General features: G+C 44.0%; 1 protein-coding gene across 1 annotated transcript in view; it reads right to left on the reverse strand.

Moving 5' to 3' along the window:
* Positions 1 to 2,439: 2,439 nt before the first annotated feature.
* The window catches only part of SLC10A7 (solute carrier family 10 member 7), a 781,895-nt gene continuing 757,344 nt past the window's right edge, over positions 2,440 to 26,990 (reverse strand). Inside the window, exons 11-12 of the mRNA XM_085641628.1 lie at positions 12,891 to 13,036; positions 2,440 to 5,377 (exon numbers count right to left, since the gene is read on the reverse strand). Coding sequence (XP_085497754.1) covers positions 5,339 to 5,377; positions 12,891 to 13,036 — 185 coding nt within the window. The 3' untranslated portion in view covers positions 2,440 to 5,338. The remainder of the gene's footprint in view (positions 5,378 to 12,890; positions 13,037 to 26,990) is intronic.

The following is a 26,990-nucleotide window of genomic DNA, read 5'->3' on the forward strand; positions in this document are numbered from 1 at the left end:
TGGTCACCAACCCCAACTGGTGGTGACATGTAGCTCCATCTGAGACTTTATGATGATACTGGAGTATACTAAGCGCCAACCGGCATGCTGGTATCAGTTCCTGGACTTTTTACCATGAGCCATAGAGGCATGAAAAGGTCAACTGAGAAAGCAACAATAGCGACAAATACAGCACATTACATTTTTGCATACCATGGGATCATACTAATCACAGCACTAACGCCTCAGGGGAGGCAGGACAGGGTGCAGAATCAGCTAAAAGATTATGAATCCACCTGAAATATTGTTAATAAAGGTAAGTAACCTTTTCCTCTTAAGGATACATCTTCCCATAGGATCTTCAGCTTATGAATGAATTTCAAAGCAATGCATTACTGGGAGGTGTGGTGGAGCTTTGGAACAAGTTAAGTCATGCAACACAGTTTGAACTAGTACTCATTACTGTGTGACTGAAACGTGAGGTCGTAGTGCTTGAGAAATGTATGAAAGGTTGACTATGTGGCTGCCCAGCAGATTTCAGGAACCGGAATGGCTCTAGAGCAGAGTCTTTCAAATCCTAGGAAGCCCCCCCCATCATCCCCACAGAGGCTGTGGCTTCATTTTTAAGGGCTGCACTTCCATATTTGAAATGTTTGAAAGCTTTTCACCTCACTACGAATATGGGTGAAAAAGAAAACAAATAAAACCACTTGTAAGAAACAAACCCAAAACAAGCATACCCCACAAGATTATGATGAAAAGTTTATCAGAGTCACTGTGTAGGTTAGTTTTGTTTTGGACTTCTATTCATAGGGAGTTGTACTAATGTTGTAAATACAGCCTTGAAAAGGGGAACTGTGCAGATGCCCACAAGAAGGAGAAGTGCAGAAGGTACACTGCAGGAGAGATTCAGGTTGCTATCTGACCATTATTTAAGGGGTCCAGGAGGTATCTTAAAGCAAAGTCATGTACAAATATGAGGAAAATTAAAATATCTGTTATTTGTGCTTTGAATTTTGAACCGAAAACAACAAATACAAGATGAAACAGCATTGGTAAAGTCAATGGGTCTGGTGTTGCCTACCAGCCTTTTTACTTTGTAAATGCTTGTTGTTTCATGGTTTTGGCAAAACTATTATTGGGGAAGCTGTTGGGCCATTGTCAATCTTAAAAATAAAGCACTGGCTACCCAATTTATTTTGTACAAATATTTAAAATCTTTACAAACATATCATGTTATATATGAAATATGCTTTAAGATAACATTTGAAAGAAGAATGAAAGGTTGTTGAAAATAACTTGTTTAGTGTCCTTCTTTACTTGTTCAAACTTGTTATAATGTATTAGGGGCGCTGTCCAGTGAAATGTATATTGCTCGCTTTGCTTTTGACTGTTAGTACAAGTCGGAGATGAAAGTGGTACAGTTCTTCAAGTGTGCCTTCTACTTTTTCTATCGACAACCATTCGGCCAGGATGATACAACAGTAAAGTTAAGGATTGATAAAAATGGCACGCTTAGGGTCCATCTTTGCTTGCACAACTCCAGAAGCATTATCAAGAGGAATATTATTTAACACACTTTTCAACAGACAGTGAAAGCTCTTCAAATCTTCCTTTTACGTCTAGTTTCGAAGACCATCAGCATCAATCGTCAAGTTTGAATTAAGTATGTGGTGGTTCTGTCACATGTGTGATGGTCCTTTTAGGGCTCTGTAGCCCAATAGCGGATGTTTGCGCTTTACTACTCCCCTGGAGGTGGTTGACTTTGGGGCTCTGCAAGCATTAGTCATTCCACGAATCAACCAGCCATTATTGGATACTTGGAGTTAAAGCAGGATACTACCGCTGCCCTACATGTATGGATGCTTTTTTCTAGGAAGGCCTGGCACTAAAGGGACCACCTACTTTTTATTAGAGCTTTGCAGATGCACACTATGTGGATGAGATCCTCTCTTGCCAGTTCACACAGCCTACATAAAACCAAGAACATTTCCGAGTTCAAATAGCATTCTTCGCCATAGTAGTTCCTTCTTAAGGCGTGCTACTAGAGAAAGGGAAGAATGATGCCACACACAGTAAAGATAGAAAATGGTTGAAGTGGGCTGAATCATTTTCCCATTGTGTACGCTAAGGTGCGATGAAGAAAAAGTTTAAAAATACAGTAACAAATGAATGAATGAAGAGGGCTGGCTGACAGCCCCTCTAAGTAAATATATTATACATATAGATTTAGTAAAATAAAAAAATCTTGGATAACGCAGACCTAAAAATGTGTTTAAATAATATTAATGCAGTATAGACTATTCAACATTTTCAAAATACAATAGAGGAAGAAATGTTATTCTACAAAAGGCATGGTGGGGTGGTGTGTGGGAGGGTTTACACCTGAAACCGAAACTGTTGTTCCAGTATCAGGTCCTGACTCTTCCAGAATCCCAATACAAACAAAATTGGACAGTATTTTTCTTTGGAAAAGGTAGTAACCCTAGAAGGACATGCAGCAGGGTATATAAGGGATGGTGCACTTAAGTAGAATGAAGGGAGGGGGGGTTGCAGGAGACAGTAGAGGTGGGGTGCTACTGAACTGAAGAGAGAAGTGCAAATGTAAGACAGCATCATTAGAATAACTAGCACATAGATGTACATCATCAGAAGTAATCATCATCTTATGTACGGCACTAATCTTTATTTGGCATTGCGAGGGACTAAAAAATGTCCTTAATCCAGGAAAACGTCTGTGCCTTAGGGAGGTACTCTGCAAAGGAAACATAATGGACGTTGTGTTATCCTTTTCCCTTACCTTATTTTTCAAGGAAAGGGTGTTTTCTGATGACACTGACAAAATGGGAAACAGCATCGAGACTATGAACACTCCCAGAAGCAAGACCATCTCTTAGGGGAAGAAGAGGACTTTTAGAGATTGTTCCTTACAAGTGACTTATCAGTGTGTGAAGGAGTTGGCTTAGATATTTCCCTGCGGGCCTTAGTCCTAACCAACTTAGTTTCCTGCTCCTTGTTTCATTGGGGTCCATGGGTGTACAAGAATTGTAGGTTGCGGTGTTGCGTCAGAATCTAAGACACCACATGCAGTTGTCATGTGGATCGGAAAGGGACATCATCGTGCGGAATATGGGAAACATTTTGAAACCTGATAGTTCTGGAGGTGACTTTTGGTCTAGTTGTTCTCTAAAGCTGAGATTTTTTTAGACTAATTACTAAGAACGAGCTCTGGACCTGCATCAATAAAGTGCAGAAAAACAGGAACTTACGCTAGTGTGCTGGATGGAGCCGAATATACTTTGGTGTTATCATCTCCAGAGGCAGAGTTGCAGTTGGAGCAGCATAATGCCACCTCACTGCACTGGGGAGATACTACCAGGGAAAAGCTTTGTGGACAAGTCTGAAGCCTGAAAGGGATAAATCCTAAGGTAAGCAATCTGCGGGAAGATGTATTCAACAGAAGCGCAAATATTATAGGTATGTTATGAGCTACGAGATCTTTCCAAAAAACCTCTTAGGTAGGGATTTTTCCACTGGCACCTTGGCACCCTGGTCAAGAACACAAGGGCAATAGTTCTGAAAACAAACAGGCAGGAGTAAGAAAACTAAGAAATTCTGAGTTTTTAGTCGAGGTTCATATCATAAATGGTATAACTATAGATGATCTATTTTGCAGCCTAAGCTTTTAAAAAGAGTTTAACAGTGGTGGTGTGGCACTCCAGCCTTTCAGGTTCTCTGTACAGACTAGTCAGCTGTTGCCTTACCAGCGCGTCAGCTGGTAGCACCAGTGGTTAAAATTAGGGTAGCAATTTAAAATAGTCCTTTTTCAGATAGAGGCCTAGGGCCTAAAACAGACCATGTGTGGGATAGATTGCCTTCATATCATAACTGGATAGCCAGCACAGTAGCTGTCGACACATGTTGAAAAATTGCCAACAACAATTGCGACATGGGAATCGGAGGTCTGGGCCACTGTGCCCACCTATGTACGGTTGGGCACACTGAAAGCATGTATGCCCACAGCTTCTGCCTGCACCTCGATTCTATGGTGGAAATCATTGATAAGGGCCGCTAACAGGAGGAAACATATACGACTGTAATGAATGTCTCATTTCTACTGCATGTTACAGTCACATCTAGCCAGAGGCTAAGCACTTCACATTAATGCATTGATACCCAAGGACTGAATATGTTAAAGGTCAGAACACACATGACTAACACTAATTCATGGCACAGTTGTAAAGATGAAAATGAAGACTAACAGCACAGCAATGAATCTGAGTTGACATTGTTGTACTGGTAGGAGAAGCATAACTGAGAACATATCAGTGAACGTAGATTACAACGTAGATCACAACTCATCCGCACTCTGTTGTGGCAGGCAGGTCTATCACTGCAGCCATTAATAAGTACGGTGTCCAAAAAGGATAAATGATACGTGCACAACCTTTTAAATGACAAAGTAAGGTACTGCACTGACTGGTGGTAAGCGGAAAGACGCAAGCGACTGAGGCTCATTTGATACCGCTCCAAATCCCGCTGTTGTATGGACTGCTCTAGGTACAATGAGGTTTTAACTAAAGAGACGTACAAGCAACAATTATTATACATAAACTGGCTCAATAATACACATGACAAAAATGTAAAATATTTGGTTATGAACCCATAATAGCAGTCTAGTATCTTTGCTCAAAAAAAGAAAAGTAGTAACAGTTAATTTAGCAAGTATACATGAAATCAAGAGAAAAAACTAATAATCACTAAATGGAATGTAGCTACTTCTTCCGCCAAGAATGCCTTAACACAGAAGGAATGTCTAGAACGGCTTGGCAGCCAATGCAAGAAGTGTATGCCCCCCAGATTTCAGCAACGTGGATGCCGCCATGTTGTTTGTTCACAAAGGTAGGAGATCATGGTCGGAATGATGACGGAATGCAGTTTCATTCAATATAACCCTTGTTGGACCGACTACCTCTTCGTAAAGGGATAAATGTGAACTACTGGCCTCTTCAGGTTCCTTTAACAGCTTTGAGCATTAAAGTCAAATCTAATCCACATTTTGTGGCAGTAAAAAACCACGTGTAAAACGCACATTACCCAATTCCCTCCCACCCCATTACAAAAATAAAAGCAGAACTTGTTCAAAATACCGCTTTTCAAGGCAAACAGCAATTTAGTTATCTTTCTAGAAAAACCTTTGCTGAATGCTTTTAAGGCACTTAAACGGTTATATTTTTTTAAATAAAAAATAAAATATGCACCAAAGCAACATTCACAAATACAAGTTCTTTCATTTGTTCTTTGTGTGTTTACAGTATAGTACATATTTACATGCACTTCAATACAAATCTCCCCTGCGCTATACAGGAGCTTTTGGCTGTCTCGTGAGCTTGAGTGCCTGTGGAGGAAGAGAAAATCAAAATATTAGATTGCTGTGATATGCTTAAAATGTTTAAAAAAACAGGAACATTGCCACTTCTTTTTGTCAATTTTAAGAATAATTCTGTATTGTGATAGCTGAGCTGTTGATCTGTGAGGGGGCGAGGGGGAAGCAGTGCTTCATTTGAGCCAATGGGGGCCACTGGCACTCATTTTTGGGGACCAGCACCTATATTTCCTCATCGGATATTGAGCAAGAGAGGGAAAACACACAAACGTGAAGAAGGAGGAAGAGATTAGATGGAAACTCCCATCACAAAGGGAGAAAGTGTGGACAGCAAGAGTGAGATCAAGGGGCAAAGAGTCTCGGGTAGTGGATTTAAGAGGTGCGACACTTAATAGGACCGGTCGCAGGCTTCTGAGCAGAGCTTTGGCACTGGCATTCATTCTTTTACAATTTAAGTACTAGGGGTGAGTGTAAAAGAAGAGACGCAGGAGGACCACAGCAAGTAAATTAAGGATGGCTATGCCATCGACAACTACGCTCAACTCTCCTCTACTATACTTAGACCTGTGATGCATTGATATCCGCCAGCCACCCCTCATGCAGATTATAAAGACAAAAGTCGTCGAACCTCTCTTCATATGCTTTCTGATGCAAATCTTGCACCAGTTTGACGAATTTGTTATCGCATGTAACTAATTTTGTATTCTTTGGAAATATGACTTTAGAGACTAGAACCTCCAATGATGTATCCAGTAGTAACACAACTTCCATTTTTTGATTTGTTCAACGTCTAAATGAGCAACTAAAAACTGGTGCAGCTCTTGAATTATGTTCAGCTCTTGGTGTTAAATTTGAGGATTACCAAAAGAGATCCTCACCTCCCCCCCCCCCCCCCCCCCCCCCAATTACTCCTTTGGTTTGGCCTCCAGACTCCTACCTTATACCTAGCACTGTCCTCAAAGTTCCTTAGATTTGCACTCGGCTGCACTGAACTGTTGTGACCTTGCAGACAATACCGACTTTCTTCAACTTTGTCTCTTCTTGCTGTCACTTCCAGGATCTTAGTTCAATTGCAGTTATTCGTTTCATTTTGCAAAGATAAATATCTTTCCTTTCAATCCTTCTGTAAGATCGCTGGTAAAAGTTTCAGATAAGATGGCTGCTGGTACTAATCCTTGTGGAACAGTGCTCCTCTTTTATCAATGTGGATGCCATTGACTGACCTCAGTCGCTTACAGAGCTGCTAATCTGGTATACATCTAGGAACCCAGCCAAGTATTTGAGCTCACTTGTGAATATCACTTGACAAAGTCTCACCGACACTGGTGAAATATAAGCAGACCACATCCACCACTGCTCCTCGATAAAAGTCCCAAGTCACATGTTCAAAAGAATCAAAGTGAGCTGTCTGACATAATGTTCCCCAAATAAAACAATGCTGCGTTGGGCCGCATGATGAGTGGCTTTAAGATACTATATTCTGATGCTGCTTTTTAGGTGCGACTACAGACAGCTTACATTGTTTACCTCATATTATTACTTTTAAAAAAAAAAAAAGATACAGAAAGTATTACAGAGGGAGAGCAGAATTTGGCTCACTCCCTTCAGCTATTGGCTTTCATGGGTCCTTCATTATTTGCCATTGCTTGGCTGACCTATCCATCAAGGGCATGGCATTTTGCGGATGGTTACATTGTTCAGCTAGTGGTTCATTACATTCTGGTGCTGGAGGATCAAGCAGTTCTTTTGTCAGACGACAGATGTGACATGTGGCTTGCAAATGAGATCCAGTGTCTGTTTGTTGATACACTAATTCTGATGACACAAGATTTTAATTGCTGATTTTTTGTTTAGGAAGTGTTTACTGTTTAGATGCCTTTGCCCATCGTAAATGCAGTGTTATTCATTCATTGCCACTGCTTGTTGATTTGTATCACTTTGCTGTCACGATGACATGTTGGATTTACAGCCTTTTCTGCTCACAAAATAAAGACGTGTGGGAAGATGCTTTCTAAAAGAGCCAAAAAATATAGTGGTCCTTTATTAAAAGCATCTACCATGCAATAATTTGCTGAATATGCATTTTAACTTCACCACTTACAATGCAACTTTTATCTTTGGACTCCTTTACATAACTCCTCGTTGAGGATGCAGCTTAACTTTTCTAAAACTGTCAGTTCAACAGACTGACCCCAATCCCAGGTTCCATACTGTTGTAGTCCAAGATGTTGCTTAATATGGGATTTTATTTCTAGGCCAGCTGGGGTCGCCCAACTATAACCAAACACTTCCTCAAACAAAAATCCGCACCTATTGGATACTTAATGTATGTTTATATCGCCTATCAATTTCCTCACAAGTGAAAGCAAGCTTTCAATCACGTACTTTCAGCATCCTCCCTCCGTCCTCATCTGTGAATCTTCATAAACTTGTTTTTCATTCTTGTTACAGCATAAGCAAGAGGTTTTCTTTTTACTCAAACAATGGTGGCACACCATCGCTTGTCACCTGCTTTTACCATGTTCAACGCCTTCATAATAGATATAATTTCCGGATTGTTAGAGGAAAATAAGGGGAAAAGTCCTTAAACAACGGTATGAACCCTATCACCTGTTTAACAAAATTATCTAGATAAAGCTCTAGCCCTCATGAGCCTGCGTGGAACATACCTGAGCCGCACAAAACATTAAAAGACACAAGTCTCCAGCAAGACAAACACACTGTCTGCAGACACTGAAGGGCCCCACACACTTCCAGTAATGTCATCTCCACAAGGAATTAGAGTATTGTCCTTGAACTGGCAGCACGCTATCACCTTTCACTAAAACAACCATTCACCAACCCACGAACAATGTGACCATCTTATTAATATTGTTGAGTCCCTTCATTTTTAAGAAACCAAACGACTTATTGCCTCTGGTTTGGACCGGCAATTTTATTTTCCCCAGGGGATACATAGTTTGATATGATGGCACGTATAGAAAGTTCTTCACACCCACTAGTAATGCTACTCACTTTGATGATTACACCAGGGACCAGTAAAAAAATATTGTGGCAGAATATTTAAAGGAGCAGAAGGTGGAGTTTACTGACAGGGACAAACCTGTCACTCGTCCCTTTTAAGAGGCTATTTCCTCCTGTGTCTTTTTCAACTCTGGCCTTTTATTTATTAAAAAACAAATCTGTCCTTTTAGCTGATGTGATGAAGGAGGCCGGAGAGACATCTTCCTGCCTGTTGGTAGCTCCTCACTGGAGTGAGGGCCTCCATAGAACTGGACGGAAGCTTGAAGAAATTGTGAAGAAACGTAGATTAGTCAAGTTATAATTTTCTGGATATGGGATTTCAAACCCATTGATGATAGAAGTAGGCACTGAACAGTCACAGTATGCGGCTCAGACCTTTCCTGGATGCAACGAATTTCCTAATATTTGTGCCTTGGAAAATCGAGATCTAAAGGTTCGCCTAGGTTGTCTCATCCTACTATGCATAACGGATATTGAGAAAAAGTTGATTAAAGGGGATTTCTGTGACTTAACTTGCTAATACTTTTTCTTGACAAAACGTAGTACACTGTATATGCTGCAGCAGCAATAACAGCAGCGTTTGTGTATTTTCTTAAAGGTTGCAACCATTTGCCCTAATATGTCTTGCTTGTGTTTTAGGGGGAGAATGGGGCCCTTCACCCATTGTCATTTTGTAGTCCAATTCCCAAGAGAGAACAACTGTCACTTTTCTGAGGTTTTCACGAAATAGACGCTGTTGCAAGAGACAGTTTGAAGAGAATGTGAAGTCTGCTGTGTTGAATACTGTTGATGAAAATTGCGTAACTATTGTAAAGGGCCCCCTAATCACCTGGGAAGTTCAAAAACAAATGTTTTCCAGTCAACACATCACAGCCCCCAACCCACAGCAGAGATTATTTTGTCAAATAGGAAGTGTAGAAGATCTTTCCCAGAAGCCTGCGGCTGGCACTATTGAAGGTCAGGGTTCCGGATACCAAGGCTGAGTAGTGCTGAGTCCATCGCTTGCCTCTTTCAATCACCACCCGCTCCCTGCTCCATCATCTCGCTCTTTCGGGTTCTTTCTCAGCCCTGCCTTCTCCATTTGTAACTCTTCTTCTGTCTTTCACTTCCTCCTTCTTTCCCCTTAGGTTATTGTCTCTCTCTTGCAATCGGTCAAAGTCTGATGAGGAAAACGTAAGTGAGGGTCCCCAAAAATGAGTGCTGGTAGGCCCACCTGCAACCACTGGATCAAATTAAGCATTGCCGCCCCCACCCCCACCCCCTTCTCCCCCAGGCCTTTTTCATTTATTTTCTAGCTCCTGGGAGTATCTTATTTAAGCATTAAAAAAACTTCACTGCATCGGCAGGCTCACACTGCTTTCCCACACTGCAGTCTCACTCCTGCTGAAATTAAGCCCTCAGCCAGGAGTCTCTGGTCAGATGCTGGCTACAGTATGCTCAATAGCCAGACCATGTACGTGTCCCTCATTCCTTCTCCAAATCAACACTGCACTATATCTCTCCAATCTCCTTTTTAGGTCTCGCCTACGTAGCGCGCATGCGCCGCTTAGGAGGGGACCTTTTGGAATCGATCAGCATTTTGGCCAAAAACGTGCACGTTTTGCATTGCTTTCTATTGCAACGAGTGCACATTTGGCATTTCCCTTGCTGGAGCGAGCTTTGGCGCCATCTGTTTGTAATTATGTTGAAAACAGATGGTGCCACTGCTCGCTCCCGCAAGGGAAACGCGGTGTGTGTCTGGAATGCAGGCCGTCAGTTGCCTTTCAATTCGATGGCACGCCGCATGCCGCACCTCTACCACCTTCTGCCGTTTTGGTCTTTGCCTCTCCCATGCTTCGATTGGCTCTGTATATTTTTTATGATTTATTTTGTTTTTTGCTCTTCCGCACTATATTAATATTTTCAGCTGGCTAAAAGAGATATCGCTAAATGGCGGAGGTTACCCTTTCCTCCTCTGATAGCTCCCTGGAAGCAGTAATACGATACAAAATCCAAAGCATTATATTTTATAGTGCACGAACATGCTTGACTAGGACGAATGAGTATATGAGCCTGCAAACAGAAATTAATTTCAGTGTTTGAAGGGCCGATTAAGTTTCTTTTCTCAGCAAGAATCAAATGCCTTTAGAAACCAATGCTTTGAATAAATATGTTAGAACTGAGAACCCGGATAATATTCGGCCTCTTTCTGCTCTCCCATGTGCCCCCTTAGAGATCCACCTCTCCTTCCGCATTCTGCCAGCACCCTCCTACCCAATAGTCGTCCACCACCACCACCTCGTCCACCACCACCACCATGTCCACCACCACGTCCGCCACCACCACCACCCCCACGTCCACCACCATGTCCACCCCCACGTCCACCACCACCACGTCCACCACCACCATGTCCACCACCACCATGTCCACCACCACCACCACCATGTCCACCACTACGTCCACCACCACCACGTCCACCACCACGTCCACCACCACCACGTCCACCATGTCCACCATGTCCACCACCACCACGTCCACCACCACCACCATGTCCACCACCCCCACGTCCACCACCACCACCACCACGTCCACCATCACCACGTCCACCACCACCTCATCTACCACCCCCACATCCACCACCACCCCCACATCCACCACCACCCCCACATCCACCACCACCCCCACATCCACCACCACCCCCACATCCACCACCACCCCCACATCCACCACCACCACGTCCACATCCACCACCACCACGTCCACCACCACATCCACCGCCACCACGTCCACCGCCACCACGTCCACCGCCACCACGTCCACCGCCACCACGTCCACCGCCACCACGTCCACCGCCACCACGTCCACCGCCAACACGTCCACCGCCAACACGTCCACCGCCAACACGTCCACCGCCAACACGTCCGCCGCCAACACGTCCGCCGCCAACACGTCCGCCGCCAACACGTCCGCCGCCAACACGTCCGCCGCCAACACGTCCGCCGCCAACACGTCCGCCGCCAACACGTCCGCCGCCAACACGTCCGCCGCCAACACGTCCGCCGCCAACACGTCCGCCGCCAACACGTCCGCCGCCAACACGTCCGCCGCCAACACGTCCACCGCCAACACGTCCACCGCCAACACGTCCACCGCCAACACGCCCACCACCATGTCCACCACCACCACATCCACCACCACGTCCACCACCATGTCCACCACCACGTCCACCACCATATCCACCACATCCACTACCACGTCCACCACCACCACATCCACCATCACCACGTCCACCACCACCACCACGTCCACCACCACACCCACCACCACCACGTCCACCACCACCACATCCGCCACCACATCCACCACTACCACGTCCACCACCACCACGTCCACCACCACCACGTCCACCACCACGTCCACCACCACCACCACGTCCACCACCCCCACCACGTCCACCACCACCACCACGTCGACCAACAGCACAACGTCCACCACCACGTCCACCAACAGCACAACGTCCACCACCACCACCACGTCCAACCCCACCCCTTGTGACAGGTAAAGTGTCACTGGAGTGTCAACCCTGGCTGTACATGGGACATTACACTTATAAGGTCCCAAAGGCGAGACCTATTGGCTATGCCAATGCTTGTTTACTTTCTTTGCTCTTACACTTTGTTCAAATCTTTGTATAGTACGCTGTCAGATCCTCCTCACATCCCCAAACTTCTGAGAAAGTTTAGTGTGAATTGATGTAAACTCTCGGGTAGATTCAAAGTAAACAATGTGGACGTAAAGTGTGCGGATATCCACGCCCTGTGTCCCTGAGAATAAACATCCATCCAAGGAACTTGTATACTTCTTGGTCTCTGGCAACCCCTGCGCACAACATCTACATACTTGCAATCACTCTACATTGCACACTCTCGCCAAGATATCGCAGATTAAACTGCAAAAAATACTAAATCAGAATGTTACTTTTTTGTGTCAGGCCTGACCTTCACCTGGCGGACATCCGAGGACACATGAACTCCAGCCTGCCCACTGATCCAGGTTCCTATGAAAACCCTATAAAGATTTTTACGGACTGTTTGCAAGTGGGCTGGGATAGGGTGAGGTAAAGATGCAGCAAATACTTCTGATGCAGTAAATCCTTCTGATTACAAGTTTCCCTCAGAGAAATGAGGACGTACATGTGGAAGCGCTGCTTTCCACACAGAATTCTGCTTCTCTGTATATACACAAAGAATTTCCATTCAAACATTTCTGTGGGTTGGACCTTCCAAAATGTATCTGGGGTAAATTGCGGGGGATGTGGTGTTTACTGCACAAGTCACAAATTGGATCCCTGCACAAACATGGCTTTGTGCAGGGATCAGAATTGTACAGACCCCTTGTAATCAGGGCCTTAGAAGATTTTCTGTACTCTTGAACACAACATTGATCTTAACACTGCTGCACAAACATCCGCGCCAAACCATTCGAACCATGGATGGATGGTAATTCTTCTAAAGTACCTTACCTTTTGTCTAGATACCATCCAGGATTTTATTGTTGGTACTAGCACGCTTCCAAGTAGTATCTGAGCCGGGTGATAGATGAGTAAAGGTACTGAGATTAAAGAGAGATGTTCGTAGCCCGCAAACACAATCTTCAGCATCGGAATTCCTGTTGGCAGAAGAAAGCAGGCTTATTGGTAGCTCAAACATAATTTTGTGTGCCATAGTACAAAGAATGCTCTAATGAGCAGGAAACGTGTCTGTTAACTTTAGGTCACATGCATAAAAAGTGGGAATGGACTGTAAAGGTTCATACGGGAAAAGGTGAATGCTTACACATAATTACGCTGTTTGCTTCTACAATTCAAAAAAAACTAACTTCTGTATGACGTGGACAATTAAATCATATGAAAAACAGTTCTCAAAACAAATTACTCTTTTTTTACTCCAATCTAAGAGTTCTGACACATTCCCAACACCTACATTCAACACATTTCTGGTTTGCAATTTCTCAATTATATCAAAGTTCCACTGAAGTTTGCTTCTGAGACTTTGAAAGCAGGAGCACCATCCGAGGTTTGCAGTTCTGTTAAAGGGAGGTTTGTTTCGGCTAGGCGGGAGGCATCAACCTACTGCAGATTTCCTTTTTAGATTGAGACGAAGGAGAAGTCTCTCCTGACTCAACGTTTTTATAACTTTAGTGTATGCTTTACACTAAAGCTTAGCAGGTCACCTCTGGCTTGAAGTCTGTTTCCACTAACAGGTCAGGGACCAAAGGGAACACAAGAGCATGAACCGAATGACTGTAACCACCGAAATCTGCAATATTGCATTTCATAATTACAAGCCCGCAATTTATGATTGATTCCCAGGAATATCCTTTTGGCCATATTCTGAGGAAATACAACTTTGTCAGGATGGGTTGTTCCCCTCTTTTCAAATTGTTAGGTGTATGAAAACACGGGGGGGGAAATCAATTGATGAAAGATGACTCAAGCTAAAGAAGGAAAAGACCAAAATTATATACATTGAAAGCAGAACTGAGTTGAGAATTCTCTCTTGAAACACTCGCCCTCTACCAGCAATCTTTGATCTCAGTGCCTTACCATTTCTCACAGCAAAAACATCTAAAGGTACAATCAGACCACACGCTGACAAAATCTCAGATTCCAGCCTTCAGATTGAGAAATTTCGTTTAGCTCCCCAAGTCCAAGCACCTTTCGTCCATCCATCTATCCTAATTTAGAATTCGTGAGGGAAGGTCTAAGTCAACGAATAAACTTCTCAAATATCCTCTAGGCCCGATAAACAACATCAGTTGCTGAAAATGCAAGAGACCGATATGTAGTTTTCTGGTGCAAAAGGACTATAGAAACCAAGGGGAGGCGTAGCTATTTCGGCTAGTGGCAGAGAACAGAGCCAGCCTGAGTATTATTTAAACAAGGTCGGGCAAAAACCTATCAAGAAAAAAATGTGCTTTAACACTCCACCAAGAGAACTTCAATTTAATTCTCGTCAGCTGAGACCTGGCTCAGGTGGTCACTGTGTTTCCATTGTGATAACTGGAGTCGTTTACCACTGATGTCCTGGGCCCACTGTGGTACTGGACCTCACACTCCCATGAAGTTGAGTCAGAGGACAGGATTGGCTCCTAAAGGGGGGTGCACTGTGGGTCCCCCCTTGGTCACGAAGCCCTTTTCCGGGGCAGTCCATTTAACAGCGGGCCCTGACTGACTGTGCATTATTGCTGGGTTCACTAGGGCAAACACCGATAACACAGGGAACACATAGGGCAGCGAAGCAAATCACGCAAGGCATTTTCCTACCGAGCACACAAATCCGTATGTTGTTAAACGCACTCCTGCTGCATCACAACACTGAACCTGATGTTAAACAGCTTGGGCTGCTACTAGAGACTTAACTCAGTAGTCCAAACACCATGCACCAAGCACACATAAATCCACACACAACACTGGAATAGATACTGTATTTTAAAACACAAGCTACACTGCAATAAAAATGTCCATGTTGTTCTCCTAATGAACTTTCAAGGAATGACTCCTGAAAGTGGCTTTAAAACACCCTAGGAGACGAACAAGTCTAGATAGTAACTAAGAAGATTCAAAAACCTTAGTTAAAATACAATACCCACTGTCTGACCCCATTGCATGTGCCTAGACAAATCATTCCATCACTATTGTGCTTCAAGGCACAATTGAAAGTGCTTAGTCAACTTCTTAATAGAAATGTTTTTTAAAATATAACATTTTAAAAGTTCCTTTTATTTAGCCCACAAAATAATTTACCTCTTAGCATGATGGCACAAAAATATACAAACAAGTACATAATTTGTGCTATGATACCACAAATACAACTACAGATGATAAAACAAAAACACACCCTGGCACGTCAGACACACTGGTGTTTCTCAACTAGGGGCAGCATTACCGAAAGTGCCCCGGTGGTCCAACGGGCGTTTGTGCCTGCTTTGCGCACCCCCGGTGCAGTTTGATATTACAGAAAGTGGCTGCAGACACTTGTGCGGCCCCTTCTGTTATACCGATAGTACTGGGGCACTTGAACCAGTGCTATCTGCAGAGGGCGTTCCCTCATTTGCATTGTGGCGTGCACCATGCAAATGAGGAAATCCCTTTGCCTCTGTGCCCGTGCCATATTGCGGGCGCAGAGGCAAAGAAGCCCTCAGGAGGAGCACTGACAGTTCACCACCCAAAAGGTGGCGCACTGTCAGTGCGCCCCCCTGATAGCAGCCCTCTAGCAGGGGGAAAGGGGGTCCCATGGACCTTCCAGACATCCCCTTGCAGGCCAGTGCAGTCACTCACTGCACCTGCCTGTAAGGGGCTCTCTAATACCCTTTGAGAATGCAGGGGGTTGCCGCCTGTACTGTGTAAACACAGAGCAGCTGTAAAGCAGCCGTTCCATTTTTCACCTGAATGCACTTCTCCTAGTGCAGTGTGTGTTTGCGGCTGCCCTGGGGGCAGCGCATTCATTGTAATGGGCACATTTTCAGGTTTGCACTTGGCACACCTTTTTAAAGGTGCACCTGGCGCAAACAATGAAAATTCGCTTTTTGTATATCGCCCCGGATGTTCTAAGTACATCTCAGGCGTGGTACAGCAACTTAGACAGAACCGTGTGGTCTATGAGCTTTCCGACTCCCTTAAGACGGCCGGAAAAAGGCCAAAGGGCTGGCAGACCATGGGTCTGAAATAGCAATGGGGTGGGGGGAGTCTGAGATGTGTTTAGAACATCTGGGGCGACATCCCTCAGTAAGCGCATTTTCATTGTTGCTCTGGGCGCACCTTTAAAAAGGTGTGCCCGTCGCAAACAATGAGAATGCACCCTACTACAATAGCCACCCAAATTTAATTAAAAAACCCTCAAAAGTCTCTGTTGGCAAACCTGGGGAAATGGGTCATTATGACTGTCTGTGGCCATATTTAATTGACATATACAAATACTCAAAACAGGACAGTTAGAATTAATAAATGGTGATTAACAAAGGGAGATATATTTACACATTACTGCAGAAGTCCTGCAGTGTCCTCACAAGAAATGTTCAATCCACGGGACAACCAATTCACAGGAAAACATGGGAAGTGGAGAAAACAAGCTGGTGGCTTCTGGGAAGATATCAGGTCGGCTGCTAGGTTGCTCAGCTCACGTAGATCTATACCCACCCCCATTGATGATCCCCCCCCCCATTGGCTTCTTGTGCTTCGCATGGAGATTGTACCTGATCACATAGGGAATGATGGGAGACCCAGGAAAGAACGAAAAGGCAGGCAGGGACGGCTGCCCCTCCCCCACAGACAATCATTTAGCAACCAAATCCCAGGGAGCAGTGGGTGTGAGGAAAAAACAAGGTAGAAGCCACTAGGAGGCACAGAAGCCACCTTTCAAGGTGCACCACCACCTGTGTGGCACCTAGTTAAGACTGGATAAAAAAAATCACAGTAAATCAGAATGTTGATGAACTTTTGGTTACCAAGGACGTCGCTTTTAGCATCAAAAAACCTAAGCATCATTTACTTTGGCAAGCCCTTGTTCTAAGACACATGAGGTCCTACTCTGCATGATAGGGTACTGTAGAGGCGGAAGGCTATCTTATTCTGTAGGGCAGTATGATCCAGCACAGAGGAATTAAGAATACAACCCCTAGTCGTTGGATAGTGAAGAAAATGTAGACCCATTCTATGAAAGTACAGGCGAAGTGCTGTTCTTAGGAAAAGATAATGCTGCATAAGGAAAGGGAGGGCACTCCTGCAGAAGGAGGCAACAAACAAGATACTAATTATCTCCAGAAACCTTTCATGGTCATCACTATACAGATTGCAGATTTAAAATCTATCCGTATCTTTGCTTCCGCTAGGATTAGGACATGGCTTAATTTGTGCTGGTGGTGCTGGCACTCCTTTCAGGGGATCAGGACATATTGTTCATAGTCAGACCCATAGCAAAAGATAGAAAGACAGAAAAGGGAGAACGAAGAGTGTAGAGGAAAATAGAAAAAAACTGAGAAAGCAGGGGTGAAAAAGAACTTGCAAGAGCGAGAGAAAGTCGCATAAAGTGCAATCAAGAATAGGTTTGTATTTTTAATAGTCAACCCTGACAGCAGATATATATATATATATATATATATATATATATATATATATATATATATATATATATTTATTAATAAGTGTCTGCTGGGAGAAGCTGAAACGTTGTAGAGAAAATATATTTTTGTTCTTTGGTGAACCCATGGGTTATACATCTCTGCTGGCCGCACTTAACATAGTGCTCAGTTTGTCCCTGTCTATTTTTGTTGGTTAAAAGAACCACTAGCTATGCAAAGAACATTCCTCACCGCAAAAAAAAAATGTTTTTTTCATGCTTATTGCTCTCCAATGTACAGCCTTTCACAAAATCCCATAAACGGAGCACTTCCATACACTAATGTCTTACTGCGATATGCAAATATCTTACCCTGTTTCACACAAGGTGCTAGAAAAAAAGCGCGCCATATAACTTAACAGCTGCATAAATCACAGCCTAAAACAATCCTGGAAGATGAGGGCGTTTAAGAAAACGTATGTCGAGGGCTCTCTTCATCTCAGAGGCAAAATAAATGAAGGGAATTCATTGGAATGCTCTGAGGCACCGACCCCGCGTCCCCAACGCTCGACAGGAAGCGAGGCGGCTTATGGAGCCGGTATCTGCCTTACGGAAGTGCGCACGCCGCCGCACTGTGCATGCATTTGCTGGGGACGTTAGGCTGTCATGCTGAAAACTGTTTATAAAACATTAATCAAAACTGCCTCTGTAAGACAGGGCATTGTCTGAAGGATGTAAGGCGAGCGCATCTTGTAAATGGATTCTTCCTCAGACTGAAGTGATTTCCACCCACAGCCTCTCCCCAGCGCTCCTCAAAGAGCGGCGCCGAGAGATAAAGAGCACTCTTCTTGGCGCACTGCTACCTGATGCAAACACTGGGGAAATCACTAATGTATGCCATGCCGTATTTCCATGTCACACATGACACATTTGTCTAAAATTACCCAACAGGCTTTGACATCAGCTGCATATTCCAGAAGCAGGGCTTTCAACTGACATCTGCCAAGAAGGCGCTTCAAGTGAGAGCTTTCTTCTTCTAACGGGTAAGTTGGAAGTAAAGTCGCCTTTTATCCCCCCCACTCCAGTCCCAAGACGGAAGGGATAAAATGAAACAAAAAAAAAAAAATAAGGATGGTTCGTGTTCCTGTTTCAGTAACTTTGGTTGGAGTTGACGGCTCCAACGAGAACAGCTCGGTTTGCGGCAGGATCGTGAGCTGCAGGTGGTAAATGCTGTATTTGTAACTTACACAGGGCAAGAGCTGAGGATTAAGCCTACGATACTTGGCAGTGCCATCCAGAGACTGAGAACACTGAGCAAAATGAGTTCTCAGGGCAGAAGGCCCCTCCCACTGGAAAAAGTAAGTATTCGAGACAAAGTTCTGCCGATTAGTTGGAGCACAATAACGAATTTGCCGTGACCAGGGCTTTAAGTGGGATGAAAAAACTGGGCGGTTTCTCAAAGGGGCGTTGCCAATGTAATTAAGGGTGTGGCTTAAAAACACAAACTAAAAATCAGTGCTTAGCATAGTGTGCCGCCCTACTGGTATTATGCTGTTTCAGTCATTGCATCCAGATATATGATACAACAAGTAACATCATACCTACAACAAGTCAGGACTATTGGCTTTGTCAATGGTTGTTAGTTGCATAAGATAAATAAGCAGCAACTATGGCTTTTATATAATAATGTAAAGGCTTCTACTAAAGGCCCTGGTGACACCATCACAATGTTGCTGCTCCTGCGTTTCAAAAAGAGAAGGGAAATCCAGAGAGAAAATTACTCTCTTCAAAGGATTTCCCTTCCTCTACAAAGCCCACCTGGCATGACGTAATGCTGTAACTTCTCCACTAGTGAGAAGTGAGCAGTGTGAGCACGCGCACATCATGTGCCTGCTGTCACTGTAGTCTGGGAAAAAACAGACCGCCTGTGCCAGGGCACAAAACAGAGCCCAACAGAGGCCCGTTTCGAGGCCTCCTTTAAAAAACTGCTGGTGCTCAGCACCGGTGAGACCTGGTCCACTTAAAGCCCTGGCCGTGACTGAAGAGCGAGTCCAACCTTAAGATGTCTGCCCTAATTAGCTGTACGTTTGTAGGTCAGCCATATTGGGGTCTTGCCATCCGATTTTTTTTTTTAATGAGCCTGGGCAGCACATGCGCTGCACTGCGAGGCATGTAGTTCAATTGGCTTCGCTTACTGTCCTTTGTAAAAGGCCGCTTTTGATTGGTTAATAGGCTTACTAGTCCGTCCGTTTAGGCTTTCGTATCCTCCCATGAGGACTGCCCCTGTTACATGTGCTTATACGCTTCACGTTATTTCCCAAACTTCAAGAGCACTCCTTTTTTGGTTGCCCTGCCTCTGCTCATGTTCCTGCCATGAAACCGTGGCTGCTTCATTTTTCAGCATGGCCCCTAATCTCCCCGTGCCATTCACACCAATGCACCACTCCCACAACAGTGCATGCCAAACCCCACCACCCTCTGAGGTCGCTGCTTGTTCGTGTCGGTGCTTACTCAGCTTTGGCACCCACTGCGCCACTCTTAATCTAACCGTGCCATTCCCCACACCATCTCACTCCTTTAAGCGTGCCTTTATTTATAAATAAATGGCACCGCTTTGACTTTAAGTGCATCTTTATATATTTACGAATTGCGCCGCTTTCACTTTTAATTTAAGGAGGTGAGCACTGCGCTTCAACACGTGCCTACTTTTGCACGGCGCCGTGCAACTCCTCCCCTGTTGTTGGTTGCCGTGGCTGCTGCCTTCCATCCGCTAACCTTAATTGTTGCTACATTGGTAATATTCAAAGGGTGACGTCAACCCACCACAATCGTCGTGCTCAAAATGGGAAAAGACCGAGAACACGATGGCCGCCTTGTTCTAATTTTGGTACCAGCCAGGAGATCAAAATACAGGTCATGCCCATTTAAAACTGGTCAGGTGGCACCCTATGAAAGGACAGACTTTGCCAATCCTTGTTAAGACAGGGAGTTCGACCAATTCAAGATGGTGACAAAAACACAAGCTTTCGTCTGTCCCTTGAAAGATACTTGGATAGCACGTTCCTGTGTTTGTTGCAGTCTCGTGCGGCGCAACAGCAGCTAAAACATTTTTAACTCCTCAAACAGGAGGCTAGGAAGTACTGGCGCAAGTAGTTAATTCTATGTATCGTGATGCTTTCCCCTCAGTTGTGTGAGTCGATGATGATGAGACTGGCCTCGCCTACTGCACACTGTAATTTAGTTGAACAAGTGAAATTCCGACCTGTAAGAACAGAGAACCATGTGAGTATGCGAACAGTCCTCGGTCTGAGAAAAGTTTTGGGTGCATCAATATCTCTCCTGTAATGTCTTTTTTTCATGTAGTGCTTTCTTTCCCTCCCCCTCACTAGACTTGAAACAGAGTTAACAATAAAGTTGGGCTGTTACTTGTGAGCTTCGCTCGGTACAGGACGGTCCCTCCCTCAGGAAGCACTGGTCCTGTCACTTCCCCCTACTCCTCTCTCTTTACTCTCGCCCTCTCTCCTCTTGTATCTCTCCACCCACTTTCTTCACCCAGACTCTCTCTCGCTCACATAAATACACCCCACATAAAACCAATCTATACTACATAGCAACAATCCACATAAACACACTCCACACCATATTATTCCAATCAGCATAAATTCACTCAATGCCACATAGTTCTACACAAATCAACTCAACACGTTCTATTCCACACCACATAATTCTCAGGATTGCATTGATTCCACATTCCAAATGGAATCTTCACTCATGATGCTTTTTGAAAATTCAGCTGTGTCATCTGTGCAGCCACAGAGCAAACCATCTTGTACTACCTGAGGAAGGCAGAAGCTGAAACGTTTTAGTGGAAATATATTTTTGTTCTTTGGTGAATCTATCTGTTTGAGTCATTTCTTTCTTGGATATTTTATTTCATTGTATCCTTTGGGACCCAGATTTTTGCCCTGGCTGGCTGTTTTCTTGTGAATATATATATATATATATATATTATCTACTGGCGGTCGCCAGTAGATCGTTATAGTTAGGATCGTGTTTCCATAGGAAATCTCAAAATTCTATATTTGAATAACTTTGGCGCCGGTTGACGAATCCTCGCGAAATTTTCAAAACAAATGGGGCTCTCCGCTCAGCTCCTACTCTGAAAGTCTCGGGTTGATTCGTCAAGCGGGGGCTGAGAAAAAAGGGGGGTCCCAAAACGCGTTTTCCCCATGCATTTTTCCATAGGACCTTTAGTCGAAGGTACAGCCCGAACGGATGAACAGAATTACTTGAAATTTGGCAGAGAGGTAGTCCTCAGGTCAGGGAAGTGCCTTTTGTAGGTCTGGCGTCAATCTGTTCAGTATTTCCTGAGAAAATAGCATTTAAAAGCATATAAATATCTATACGCGCGCACTGTGCGCGCACGGTGCCGTGCGCGAGCGAAATTCTGATTGGTTGTTAGATGTCGGTAAACATTCGAATCGGTCGAAATCAGGAAGTGTCGGCCACCATTTTGTCTCTCGCACTGAAAAGGAAAGGTGGAAAAAAGGTGGAAAACGCGAAAAAGGGGCAGGGAAGAGAGTTCCTGACCCCCTAGCCTTTGTCTGGGGGTCTCAGAAGGACCCCCAAGGGGAAAGAAAACATTATTATTTATTTTTTATTTTTTTTTAAATCGCGGGGTGCGCGCACGGTGCGCACAGGGCACCGTGCGCCCAAAGCGCGCGCACGGTGAAAAACCTTGACATTTTTTTTTTTATAAATACATAACTTAGCATTTAAAAAACCGTACAAATTCACTTAAAAAACCATAAGGTTTCACACACGTTATGGTTAGGAATTAGCATTTAAAAAACCTTGCAAATGCACTTTAAAAACTATAGGTTTCACACAAGTTATAGTTAGGTGGATATTTCACTCGTAAAAAACCAATGAAATTCCCCCGTTATAGTTAGTTCAGATAACTATAACTCGCGCGACCGCCACTCTATCACAAGGATGATGTCATCAGTGATGTCATGAGTGATGCCACTGACCATGACATGAGTGATGTAATATGTGACGTCATGAGCAGTGGATTGCGGGCGTGCGAGTTATAGTTATCTGAACTAACTATAACGGGGGAATTTCATTGGTTTTTTACAAGTGAAATATCCACCTAACTATAACCTGTGTGAAACCTATGGTTTTTTAAGTGTGTATATATATATATATATATATATATATATATATATATATATATATATATATAATGAGGCTAGCAGCTTAAAGAGGAGGTTGGGAGAACTTCTGAACTTTTGAACTATTTGGCAGCATTTGAGAAAGTTTAATTACGAAACGCGTCATGCAAAGCCATGTTTCAATAAAGAGCAGCTATCCTTGAAATCCTGCGTGTGCTCTTCTCCCTTCGGAACGGAGGGGAGGTTTGGTCGGATGTTTTAGGTGCAAGCCACGAGCACCTTTGTGAGCACCCACCCCTGAAGTGTCCGGTGGATATATATAAATATAAATATATATATATATTCACTTAAAAAAACACAGGTTTCACACATGTTATAGTTAGGAATTAGCATTTAAAAAACCTTGCAAATTCACTTAAAAAACCATAGGTTTCACACATGTTATAGTTAGCTGGACATTTCACTCGTAAAAAACCAATGAAATTCCCCAGTTATAGTTAGTTCAGAAAACTATAACATGCACGCCCGCAATCCACTGCTCATGACGTCACATATTACATCACTCATGACCTGGTCAGTGGCATCACTCATGACATCACTGATGACATCCTTGTGATAGAGTGGCGGTCGCGCGAGTTATAGTTATCTGAACTAACTATAACAGGAGAATTTCATTGGTTTTTTACGAGTGAAATGTCCAGCTAACTATAACCTGTGTGAAACCTATGGTTTTTTAAGTGAATTTGCAAGGTTTTTTAAATGCTAATTCCTAACTATAACGTGTGTGAAACCTATGGTTTTTTAAGTGAATTTGTACGGTTTTTTAAATGCTAAGTTATAAATAATTTTTTTTCAAGGTTTTTCACCGTGCGCGCACCGTGCGCGCGCTTTGGACACACGGTGCGCGCACCCCCGCGATTTTTTTCAAAAATAATAAAATGTTTTTTTCACCCTTGGGGGTCCTTCTGTGTCCCCCTGACAAAGGCTAGGGGGTCAGGAACTCTCTTCCCTGCCCCCTTTTCACGTTTTCCACCTTTTTTCCACCTTTCCTTTTCAGTGCGACAGACAAAATGGCGGCCGACACTTCCTGATTTCGACCGATTCGAATATTTACTGACATCTATCAACCAATCAGAATTTCGCTCGCGCACGGCACCGTGCGCGCGTATAGATATTTATATGCTTTTAAATGCTATTTTCTCAGGAAATACTGAACAGATTGACACCAGACCTGCAAAAGGCACTTCCCTGACCTGAGGACTACCTCTCTGCCAAATTTCAAGTAATTCTGTTCAGCCGTTCGGGCTGTACCTTCGACTAAAGGTCCTAAGGAAAAATGCATGGGGAAAACGCGTTTTGGGACCCCGTTTTTTCTCGGCCCCCCCTTGACGAATCACCCCGAGACTTTCAGGGTAGGAGCTGAGCGGAGCGCCCCATTAGTTTTGAAAATTTCGCGAAGATTCGTCAACCGGCGCCAAAGTTATTCAAAATAGAATTTTGAGATTTCCTATGGAAACACGATCCTAACTATAACTATCTACTGGCGACCGCCAGTAGATAATATATATATCAGATGAGCCGAAACGTTATGGCGACATACAGAAATTTGCACTTATCAGCTGGTCCGTGTCCGCTGTGGAGGTGGCGAGGAAAATTTGCTGCTGCTCAGCTGCGGAGTCTAGGATATATATATATACATATACATATATATATATTCACTGAAAAAACCATAGGTTTCACACATGTTATAGTTAGCTGTACATTTTACTGATAAAAAACCAATGAAATTCCCCCGTTATAGTTACTGTAGGCAACTATAACTCACGCGACCGTAATCCTCTGCTGATGCTAATACTGTATTTAGACACTTATTTGCCCATGTCTTCTTCCATTAAATTTTAGCTATACATATATTACAAATATTTTTTTTTCATAAAGACACATATGTCATCAGCAGAGGATTACGGTCGCGTGAGTTATAGTTGCCTACAGTAACTATAACGGGGGAATTTCATTGGTTTTTTATCGGTAAAATGTACAGCTAACTATAACATGTGTGAAACCTATGGTTTTTTCAGTGAATTTGCAAGGTTTTTTAAATGCTAATTCCTAACTATAACGTGTGTGAAACCTATGGTTTTTTCAGTGAATTTGTACGTTTTTTTAAATGCTAACTTACTTTACGCCATTCGTGGCGTGCGCGCCCAGTTAACGCAGTTCGTTCCGTGCGCGCACCGTGCGCGCACAGTGAGCACGCGGTGCGCTTCGCGCACCGCGCGCCCACTTTACGCAGTAACTGCCATGCACGCACGGTGGTCACGCGGTGCGCTGCGCGCACCGCGTGCCCACATTATGCGGGATGGGCCATGTATGCACGATGCGCTTCGCGCACCGTGCGCACATGGGGGACATATTATGCGCATCGTTTTGAAATGTTTTGTTTATTATTTTCGTTTGAGTGATATGCCATGCACAAATGGTGCCCTTCGGGCACCATTTGCACATGGGGTGGGGAAGAGTGTGGATAATTTTTTTTTTTTGCCAAATTACGCGTACGGTAAGCGTAATCGGCGATTTTTCAAAAAAAAAAAATTTCTTTTTTGGCCTTGGGGGTTATTTGGGGGCCCGTATATCACTGCTGGGTGATTATTATCTCAATATACTGCCCCTTTACACGTTTTTGGGCTTCATTTATGCTGCCCCACTCAGAGTGCGAGAGAGAAAATGGCGGCCGCAGCTTCCTGGTTTCGGCCGATTCGAATGTTTACTAAGATCTAAGAGCCAATCAGAATCGCGCTCGCGCACGTCACCGTACGCGCACGGTAAGCGCACCGTAAGCTGGCTCAGATATATATATTGATTTAAAGGCTATTTTCTCAGAATCTACTGAACAGATTTACACCAAACCTACAAAAGGCACTTCCTTGACCAGAGGACTACCTCTCTGCCAAATTTCAAGTAATTCTGTTCAGCCATTCGGGCTGTAGCTGTGTCTAAAGGTCCTATGGAAAAATGCATGGGAAAAACGCGTTTTGGGACCCCCCTTTTATCTCAGCCCCCGCTTGACGAATCCCCCCGAGACTTTCAGGGTAGGAGCGGAGCGTAGCGCCCCACCTATTTTGAAAAATTCGCGAGGATTCATCGACCGGCGCAAAAGTTATTCAAAATAGAATGTTGCGGATTTCCTATGGAAACGTGGTCCTAACTATAACTACCTACTGGCGACCGCCAGTAGGTAATATACACACACACACACACACACATATATATATATACACATATATATATATATATATATATATATATCTGGATGCAATGACAGAAACAGCAAAATACAAGTCGGGTGGCACACTGTGCTAAGCACAGATTTTTAGCTTACGTGTTTTTAAGACATGCCCTTAATTACATTGGCCACGCCCCTTTGGAAGACCCCTAGTTTTTTCATCCTACTTAAAGCCCTGTCTAATCTCTGCTCAAAGCACATGTGCCCACACCAGCCACCCAAGCCATGCCATTCATCAGAACCAGGCAAAGCATTCTCTCTAAAGTACTGCTGTAACAGTTGGAAGGCACTGTACATGTCAGGGTATAGCAGCGAGCAGACGTGTCTAATGCCTCCAAAAGTAAGATCTACGTGTTCGGTGCAGGAGCCTGCTGTCACCCTCAACCGATTGCGGATTGCCACTCCTCTAATGAAATGGTCAGTTGTGCTTTAAATTTCATTAAACATTGCACCTAAACGCACATATCGTTTGATTAAAAAGCTAAGTAAGATAATTGTATATGCTGCTGCATGTGCACTGCAGACTGTCTGGAAAAGCTCTCAATAGCTGTGTACTAGCAGTGAAGCCTTGGGCACTCCACTGTGACCTATGTTTCGTTGAAGGAGCTCTTAGAAATGGTTTATTGGCTGTGAAGGGCAAATTGCTCCACCATGGGCTTCTATTGGCTGTAAATGCTACCATCATCTGTTTATTGTTTTTGAGGGTCTGAACACTGAACCACAGCCTTGGACATCTCGCTTTCCATCCTAATAGGTAGTGGCGCGGACTTCTCAGTCGATGAAAGAGTTCTTCTAAACTTAGGGCAGGGCTTGTACCCCTCACCCCCAAGCCCAGAAGGCTTTAGGAAATTGTGAGGCTATGGTTAGTGCCCATCACTGTCTGTCTTACCAGAGTCTGAGGCATTTTAGCAAAGCAGCTGGCTTGAGGAGTCACCTGCTGTGAGCTGGTCATCTCCAGTGGCGTAACGAAAGTTGAGGACCCCCACCCCACGCAAGGTATTATGGAGTGGCCCTCGGTCCAGACTTAATCAGGAGCTCTCAGGCCA

Source organism: Triturus cristatus, chromosome 2_2, assembly GCF_964204655.1.
Source record: "Triturus cristatus chromosome 2_2, aTriCri1.1, whole genome shotgun sequence".
In the NCBI taxonomy this organism is placed as follows: Eukaryota; Metazoa; Chordata; class Amphibia; order Caudata; family Salamandridae; genus Triturus; species Triturus cristatus.